Source organism: Arachis ipaensis, chromosome B08, assembly GCF_000816755.2.
Source record: "Arachis ipaensis cultivar K30076 chromosome B08, Araip1.1, whole genome shotgun sequence".
Taxonomy (NCBI): Eukaryota; Viridiplantae; Streptophyta; class Magnoliopsida; order Fabales; family Fabaceae; genus Arachis; species Arachis ipaensis.
Genome location: NC_029792.2, coordinates 4,587,651 through 4,596,998, shown reverse-complemented (window position 1 = coordinate 4,596,998; position 9,348 = coordinate 4,587,651). Strand labels below are relative to the sequence as shown.

The 9,348-nt window shown below is 43.3% G+C and overlaps 4 protein-coding genes across 4 annotated transcripts in view; 2 read left to right on the top strand and 2 right to left on the bottom strand.

Moving 5' to 3' along the window:
• Window positions 55–612, top strand: LOC107610415. The gene has a single exon (XM_016312469.1). It carries the CDS (start codon window positions 55–57, stop codon window positions 610–612), a length of 558 nt encoding a protein of 185 aa, XP_016167955.1.
• LOC110265612 lies at window positions 758–2,702 on the bottom strand. Its single transcript, XM_021108657.1, has 3 exons — window positions 2,556–2,702; window positions 2,351–2,438; window positions 758–2,258 (listed from the first exon to the last, which is right to left on the bottom strand). Exons 1-3 carry the CDS (start codon window positions 2,687–2,689, stop codon window positions 1,212–1,214), a joined length of 1,269 nt encoding a protein of 422 aa, XP_020964316.1. The 5' UTR covers window positions 2,690–2,702; the 3' UTR covers window positions 758–1,211.
• LOC107613092 (histone H2B) lies at window positions 4,500–5,620 on the top strand. Its single transcript, XM_016314944.2, has one exon. The coding sequence runs from the start codon at window positions 4,705–4,707 to the stop codon at window positions 5,407–5,409; it is 705 nt and encodes a 234-aa protein (XP_016170430.1). The 5' UTR covers window positions 4,500–4,704; the 3' UTR covers window positions 5,410–5,620.
• Window positions 5,831–9,348, bottom strand: part of LOC107613093 — a gene marked incomplete in the record, with an annotated part of 5,315 nt that continues 1,797 nt past the window's right edge. The window contains 6 exon segments of the mRNA XM_016314945.2: window positions 5,831–6,190; window positions 6,289–6,394; window positions 6,489–6,654; window positions 7,034–7,352; window positions 7,761–8,651; window positions 9,019–9,137. Coding sequence (XP_016170431.1) covers window positions 6,073–6,190; window positions 6,289–6,394; window positions 6,489–6,654; window positions 7,034–7,352; window positions 7,761–8,651; window positions 9,019–9,137 — 1,719 coding nt within the window.

Here is a 9,348-nt window from a genome sequence, read left to right as displayed (position 1 = left end):
TATGGAAGGCTTGCGGAACTCTTTGTTCGCAAGGGGAGAGAGGCTGAGGCCCAGATGGGAACCGGACAGCAATTCAGTCAGTACTTGGTGAAGTGTATAGAGGCCAACTTGAAGACCGCGAGATGCTTCACAGTGACCTTGTATGACCGGGATAACTCCGAGTTCACCGTAGCCGAGACCACTCCAACGGGCTCTTTCTCATTGGGTACCTACAGAGTATCGCTTGCGTCTCGGACCTGTGACTGCAGGTACTTCCAGGCACTTCATTTCCCGTGTCAGCACGCACTTGCCTGCTGCGCCTACTCACGGGTTACGTGGTCCTTTTATGTTCACAGCGTGTATCAGATTAGTTCAGTGTTCCGTGTGTACCAGATGGGATTCACACCGCCGATACCGGAGGGCTTCTGGCCACCTTACGACGGGCCAACCGTGATCCCGGACCCTGCCAAGAGGCGTGCAAGAGAGGGTCATCCGAGATCCACTAGGATACGGACGAATATGGACGAGGCAGATCCGAATCGGCCAAAGATGTGTGGCCTTTGTCGCCAACCCGGACACACCCGCCGGAGTTGCCCACAGCTTGGAGGACCGTCTCACACGGGGGGCCAGTAGTAGCGATCTTGTTATTGTTAGTGTTTATTGATTTTTTTTTTCCTGTTACATGTTATGTTAGAGGACTTATGTAATCTGTTGATCTTTTTACCTTCTAGTAATGAAAAAGTTGCATCTGAATTTGAATATAGCTAGAAATCCCATGAATGCAAAAGTTGATAACTAAAGTGTTATATGATTCAATGATAATACATATTCAGTAATCCACTAGGTAAATACCAGATTTTTAAGTACAATAAGATGAAGAAACAACAAGGAAAAACAGCTCTAAAGTAACAACAGTAATCCACATGGGTCAGGTACATGAGTGAACCCTAACGTCCAAAATACATGAAAAGTAAATCATCTAAACAAGTGGGAGTCTGTCCCACAACGACGGGGTACCCGTGGCCTCTGACCTCTGCGGATAAACGGCTCCTCATCCTCTATCTCATCTGCGTCCTCATGCGGGGCAGGCTGTGCGGGTGGCGTAAAATGGACAGGTGCGGCAGACGGCCCGGCGACAGACTGTGATGCAGCGGTGTAAGCGGAATGTGGGGTACCTCCCAAACCAAACTGGTCACCAACAGGTGTCGTAGCAGGCTCGTTCAGATCAACATCTAAGGGTGCCTGCGTGCCCGGGTCTGAGGACGCCTCCTGCCCGGCTCGTCCTCTTGCATGATAGCCGTAATCTCCTCTAGAAACCGTGGACTGCCGAAGTCCGCATCAAGCGTATCTGCCCCAAGGAAGTCCTGCCACTGTGATCCGGGAATAACCCATGGAGTACCGTCCTGCTGAGGCTGGTCGTCGGTGGGTACTCCAACAAAGTAATGTCCAAAAGGACCCGACCCAAGTCCAGCGTCACTAGGCTCAGCCCCGTCACCCATCCCTGAGCCATACCACTCACCTCCGTGCACCCCATCCTGGGTACTAACACCAACAACTGCAGCCGCCCCTGCACCATCCCCGCCCTCGGGCCCATGCTGATCATCCTCATCGTCCTCAGGGTCAGGTGCAGCGGCATGAACCGCAGCACGCCCTCTACCTCTGCCAGGATGGCGTCGTCGTCGACCCCCAGCGGGGCCGGCCTCGTCATCATTCTCTATAGCACGCTCTAGCCACCCCCAGTCACGCTGGCTACGCCGTGTGCCCACGCGAGCTCTCCTATCAACCCGCCGCCTGTCCGGCACGTCGTCAGGTCGATCCATCTCAGGAACTCGCCCAGCTCCCCGCTGTGAGGCCTCAACAGGAATAGCAACGGCTCTCGGATCGCCCAACTGCGGATCTGGAGACAAAAACCTCTTCCCGTACTGACTCCACCACTCCAAGAACTCATGCGACGGACCAGGGTCAGCAACAACATCGAACCTCAGCACGCTCTCCGTACGGGAGTCCCAATACAGATGCCACTTCTCCAAATGGGACGGGAACCATCGATCGCCGCCTCTGCCGTCCTTCGACATCAGAAAGTCGATGTTCAGGGCGGCCTGTGGACGGGGCTGCACCCCTCCAAACTGCGGAAGAACCCTATCTATCTGATGCCACTCTATGACGGCAAAGTAGATAAGCGATGTAACAGACCGCCACAGCACCATATGTCGAGGCTCCAAAACCTCTGGATGCACAACCTGAAGTACGTCGGGGCTGCTGTACGGCATCCAGATAAACTGCACCGAGAACTATACAATGTCAGGGCAACTCGTGATCCCAACTCGTAAATCGTGGTTAAATAAAGAAACTTATTAAGTGACATACTGACCTCTCTGTCCTGCAACCGGTCTATCCATAGCCTCCACATCTGAACTCTAGGACCCTTCTCGCTACTGGAAGGGATGTAACCTGACCACCTGCATCATGCACATGTCTTACAGTTACTTATATGTGTGCTTAGGGTATCCAATACATTATGAATGAACACATAGTTATGTGTAGTAAATTGAAGTAGACAAAGTTTAGTACAGTACCTCGAGGCCAATGGCCAGCTGAACGTCTCAAATCCTGCAGGCCTAAACCGAGGAAATCGCCAGAAAATCCATGACTGAAGTAGCTGAAGTGGGCCCGCTAGCTTGATAACATTTCTGTTCGCCACTCGGCACATGCACCGGTACAACCATGCCAGTGCTGCAGAACCCCAACTGTAGGTCCCCATCTCCTCCAGCCTAGCTACAAACGGAAGCCATCTGATGTGAATGTGGTTGCCGGACTTGTCCGCAAAAAGCTGCGTGCCCAACAACATCATGATGTACGCACAGGCATATCGACGCACAGTATCCTCATCAGCTCCCTCCGGGCACTCACCAAAAGTCTCCTGAAACCAGCTGCAGTTGACCGCGTACTTCTGAACCTGGCTAGGAGGAGGTACCACTCCAAGCAACTCCTCGAACCAAACCCAGGCTGAATGGCCACCCTCGATGTATATATGGAACTCTGATAGGCAGCCGCTGACGTAACGCCCGTCCACTGGCAAACCCAGCTGGTATGCCACGTCCTGGAGTGTGATCGTGCACTCTCTGAACGGCATATGAAACGTGTGCGTCTCTGGACGCCATCGCTCGACAAACGCACTGACAAGGGCCTCGTCCAACCGGAACCATCTATCGTTCCGCCTTGCAAGATGGTAAAGACCAGCCATCTGCAGGTACGGAACGTATCTGTCATCGAGGACCATGCCCTGCTGTCGCCGCATGCTCCTGATGCATCGCTGAGGCTGCGGAAGAAATGAACCGCATTATTAGGACCAACTTAATTACCACTGACATGAAAGATCTAACATTAAACCACTGACATGAAAGATCTAACATTAAACAACCACAACTAAACCGCTAACATAAACCACTAACATAAACCACCATCTAAACCGCATGCAAAACCAGTAACATAAACCACTAACATAAACCACCATCTAACCCGCATGCAAAACCACTAACTCACATGTACCGGTAGAACAAAGTTATATCCGTACTAACCTCCTCGTTGATGACCCCAGCTATATGGGCGACTCCGTCCAAGCGATATAACCGTGCCGGATCGTCCCCCATCAGCAGAGTATTCCGTTCAGGTCTTTGTCGGAAAGAATCTGGGTCGTTTTCTCTGAGATTTGGTGGGGTAGGAGAAGCTGAGAATGGTTCGAATGAGGCTGATTCGAACTCCTTATATAGCCCAATCACTAGTAATTCGAACCAGGGTGGTTCGAATTACTAAGAACGCAGCTTAAGTGTAATTCGAACCAGGGTGGTTCGAATTACTTGAAGACCCTAACTTACCTATAATTCGAACTAGGGTGGTTCGAATTACATGCATTGCTAGTTCGAACCAGCCTGGTTCGATTTACCAACAATTCTTTCTTCCTAATTCGAACTGGCCTGGTTCGATTTATTTCTAAATGCAGTTCGAACTAGCCTGGTTCGAATTACATTAAAATACCATTTGGCTTATTGCTGAATCGATTTTCCTTTTGGCTCATATACGTAAATTTAAAATGATGTTGGCTTATTATGGTGTTTCGCCCGAAATAAGAGTACAATCTCTACACTCGTTATTTTGAAGCTAAATCTACAAATTGCTGTAATCTTACCAGGCTAGCACGTGTTGATATAACCTATTTTTTAATTAAAAAAAAGAATGTTAAATTAAATTAACAAATAAAAATGTCCCACATGTAGTTTTCAGCTTTGCTTTGAAGTTTGAACTAAATTGATGTATGAACATGCTACTTCCTTCAAGATTTCCAGATAATTCTACACAAGGATAAATACTACAGTAAATACACTTTGCTGTAACACAACTCACACTGTACAATGCTAGTTTATAAATTTGGGATAAGAACAAAAAAAAGTAACTGAAAAATGAAGCACTAAACCTTTCAACGAGGCCATAAACAGTGGCACATCCTCCAATCACACTCCAGAACTTACCATTCACTTTTTAACCCCACGTATCTACATGCTTCATGACCACTTGACACGTGGCCATCCACACGTCAACTTTTAGAAAACCCATCTTAGGTTTGGCTGGTTATATAAGATAAAACAAAAAGTGAAAAAATACATACTCCATTAACCTTCATAGTTTGTCTATCAACATCTGCAAAGAAGCTTGAAAGGGAAGGGAAGAATGGGTCCAAAGCGTGGTCAGAAGGTGGTGGTCAAATCCACCAGGAAAGTTGTGCAAGAAAGTGTTCAAGTTTCGATTGTGGGTAGCAGCAGCAAAAGAACAAGAAGAGGGAACAACAAAGATATTCAGACAGGTGACGAGGTTGTAGGAGAAGAAAATGTGAGGATTATTCCAGTTCAAGAAGGGACTCCTCAACCCAAAGATGCAAGCACCACCACCACTGTCACTACTCAACAAGACGACCAAGGAGAACAAGAACATAATGCTGAAACACAAGAACAAAATATTGACACTACTGCCACAGCTGTTTCTCATAAAGAAGAACCCAAAGAGCCATCATCTAAAGAGGATGATGAAAAGAAAGCTAAGACCCATGAAAGGAATGATGGTAAAGGGAAGAAGAAGAGAAGAAAGAGGTCAAGTGGAGAAGGATATAAGAGATATGTGTACATGGTGTTGAAGCAGGTACACCCTGACATGGGAATTTCTTCACAGGCCATGACTGTTCTGAATAACTTGATGGGTGACATGTTTGAAAGGCTAGCTGATGAGGCTTCCAAGCTAAAAACATACACAGGGCACATGACATTGTCATCAAGGGAGATTCAAGGGGCAGTGAAGCTGGTTCTGCCTGGGGAGCTTGGAAAACATGCCATTGCTGAAGGGGCCAAAGCTGTCACCAACTATATATCCCATGATGCCTGATATAGGCCATAAGTTGAAGCTTTCTTCTCTGTGTGAACTTGTTGTATAGTCAAGTGTATGTGTACTGTGTGTATTTTCTTTTGTTTTTGCATGTTTTAGGAGTAGATGTGAACAATATGCTTTCCTTTTATGTTGGAAACTGTGTCACCGCTTTAAGATTGTAAAAATCTAACTGCTTACTATCATGAGAGTGTACTACATTTTAAAGTTCCTTTTTCAAGCATTTAGTAACAAAGGTTTAACTAACAACACGACTACTATAGTAAAAAAATTACCTAATTGTGAACACCGAAAAAAAAAAAAGAAATTAGTAACTCTGCTCATTATGAAACCTCCACGCTCTACACACTACCAACGGAAAATGCAACTTTACATCATAAGTATTATAAAATTTGAAAACAAGTGAAGGAAATCCAATCACTCAAAATCTCAAAACCGATATTTACTTTATTTATTTCAGAAACATGGCCCTCAAAAAATTGCCATCAACTGTTCCATTGTTGCACTTAACAAGTTGACATAAATACAGGTAATCACATCAAGAAGCAAAAGGACGGAGAAGGACATCAACTTAAAAATAAGGTACCTGGAAATCTCCAGGAAATAAAAACTTGTGCGGATTCTGTAATTTTGGCTATATGTAACCCCTTTTTAATGTCTAAACTATAGTATGGAATAAGCACGAATTACTTCAACAACTGGTGCTTGACACATTGGACACTTCCTTCCACTTCGGTGCAAATCATTAGCACAGTTAGAACATGTGCACATGTGCCCACATCTGCAAGGGAAAAACCAAAAAACAAAATGCTTGTTAAGAGATTAAACTCGAGAGCAAAATTGGCTGCTGATGTATCAAAATGATACTGAATAGTTTACCTGTACAAGAGAGAATCAATATTGCTTTCGCAGCAAATGCAGCAAACCCCTTTCCTCACGCATTCCCATTTGGATTTATCATCTGGTGAATCATGGTCACGTGTTCCTATGATTAAATCAATTCAACTTGGTCTTAGAGCTAATGAATTAATGAATGATACAGGTAGAAAGACAAAATGTGGGCTTGAAAAAATGTATACCTGATGAACCAGTTGAGCGATTTAGGGCCGCAGAAACCTCTTGTCTTATTGAGCGTTGCAACTCAAGCTGCATATCCATGCAGGTCTCCAGCATTCTCTGCATATTGTTCATTCTTTGCTGTAGCCTAACCATGTCAACTCTCAAGTCATTAATGACATCCCATTCCTGGCAAATTTCGAACCAGAAAAGATTACTCCCATAATAACACAAATATATGACATTTTAATGATTCATTAAAATCTAAATAAGATTTCATGATCGAATATTACTCCCTCCGTGTTATTTTTACTCTATTCAAAAGGTTTAACAGACAAAATTGATGTGCCAGATAAAATGTGTATCAAGATGCATTGATCTAGATATACCAAAATTTTCACATGGAATATAACGTTATCTAATATATGTAGTTAATCTTACTTGGTGAGACAGATTTACATATGATAATAACACAATAATAAGATGGAAAGGGTGGACAATTTAGTCTCAAGATTATGGAGGCTAAAGGAAAAGCTGTCAGTCCTACAAATTAACGTAATTAACGTACCATTCCTAGGCGTTGATTATTTATATCATGAGGTGACCATCTGTCATGACGGGAGCGGCGGTGATCCCATATCGGCGGTGGCGGAGGTGGTGGCGGCAAGGGTTGACGACCAAGTGAGCTATTAACAGCATCCTGAGTACCAACAATCGGATCCCTGTTCTGTTGCTCAAGCTCCTGCGCTGCCGAGGGAGAGAAAGGGGTGGTTGTTTCTTGGAGCTCCCACTCAACATTAGCATGACTCTGCCTTTCAACGTATGATTGTATCAACTGATCAAGGCTTTCACGAAAACTGCTGCGAAGGAGGTTTGAGACACTTCTCCTGCAAACAGAAAAGAAAACTTCGTTGAGAATCACGTATTTCAATTTTAAACAGCGCTAAAACCCAAGATACTCGAATACATCAAATTATCATAATCATCCCGTATGATTATTATTCATGTAATACCTCAGCATTTATATTTTTAGCAAATACCTATTCTCATTATTTTTCTCTAATCATATATTCGTTTTGCAATCTTGCCTACTTCAATTAAAAACAGTAGATTTGTTACCCTTATTAACCATGACGATATTCAATTGTGTGTAGTTGTATATTATACTTGATATTATATATTCCCGTATCTTAATCTTAAGGTTTAATATAACTATCATATTTGCATCATTTTGTATCCAGACACTTATCCATACCCTTACAATACAGGCTGAAACTCCAGTCATTTCTACGTACCTACTTAGCAGTTCCCTGAGTTCGACACTGTACACATTGTCATCTTCGGGAAAATAAAATCCATGAATTCTACCAACTGGAGCTGCTTCATGATCAGAAGGTCCTCCCAACCAAATTTCTACAGCCTCTTGAAAGCCGCTGTCCTCCTGCCACACTTCAGGCCCTTCTTGTAGGCGAGAATTTTCTCCATCTTCATTTCCAAATGTGTTTTGAGGTAGTTCATTTGATGAGCCACCGAGTTGATTATTGTCAACACCATCCTCAGTGCTACTCCATTCAATGCTAGTTTGATGCCAGTCACTTCCTTCATTTTCAGAAATAGCCTCTTCTGGTTGCTCTACTTCTGGAGCAACAGATACATCCCAATCTACATCAGCAGCAATATTGCCCTCTATACTATTGCTGTGATGTGATAAGTAGCTTTCATTATCAGTTATACCACCCAGCTCAGATTGCTCAATATGTACCTCATTTACCTGCATATTGCTAGGATCTCTACCTTCAATTTGCAACCTTTGTTGGGTGAGGCCACTAGAAGCATCTTCAGTATCCATAACAACATTTTGTCCAATGCTATCGCTGCCTTCAACCTCAACACTTGATGCCAATGCCTGATCAATTTCATTAGCATAAGCACCAGAATCTTGACAGTCTAGATTCTCACAAGTAGATTGTTGAAAACAGTTTTCCCTGCCAGATATGCCAATTTCATCACTTCCACTGTTATTAGACTCCAACTTTTTAGCATGTACAGATGGGACAGTTTGTGAACTGCTGGCTCCAGCATGTTCAATTGCATTAACATCACCATCAGTGTCAGATGAGGCATCGGAAAGGTTGCTTGTTGCTTGACTGCAACCAGAATTGTCCTTTCTGGAAAAGAATCCTTCCCTGTTCAGAAGTTAATGTCATTAACACAAAGCATATACGTAATATATGAAAAATGGGCCAATAACAACAAAGAACAGTTACATTTCCTTTTGGTTTTAGGAAGAATAAGGTGAGAAGGGTATTATTAAGAATTTTAGCCACCAGGTAAAGAAAAGTCGGGAGACTTTATAATATGACATAATTTTTAAATGATTCTCTAGCACCAGTTGTCATCACTCATCAATCATCAATTTGTAAAAATAACAATGGGAAAGCAAAAGAAGTCACGACTAAGTAAGTAGTGAGAGAAAGAAAGAAATACAGAAGCATTTACATGAAATAGAATTTGAAGTTTCTTCTCAACTTAATTGTATTAGGAACTGCATACCTTAGACCTGATACAGTCTGTTTTTGCCTCAATAAACCTAATTCACTTTCCGCAATGGAAGTGGACCTGTTATTATCAGTTGATCTATCATTTCTCAAGAACCTGCCTCTAAGCAATGCCTGAAAATAATTTGAGAAACAATCATAAACTGCAAGAGCAAAGCTCAGATACAAATCACATCCTAGACTTTCAATTATTCTTCTAGTTCTTCAATCCAAAATTTCTAAATTATTTCTACGAGATTTTCTGTTCTATAATACACACTACAATACTCCATAGAGGCATAGACTATGTCTATGCAACTAAACCATTTCACTTCATCTTCCCCCA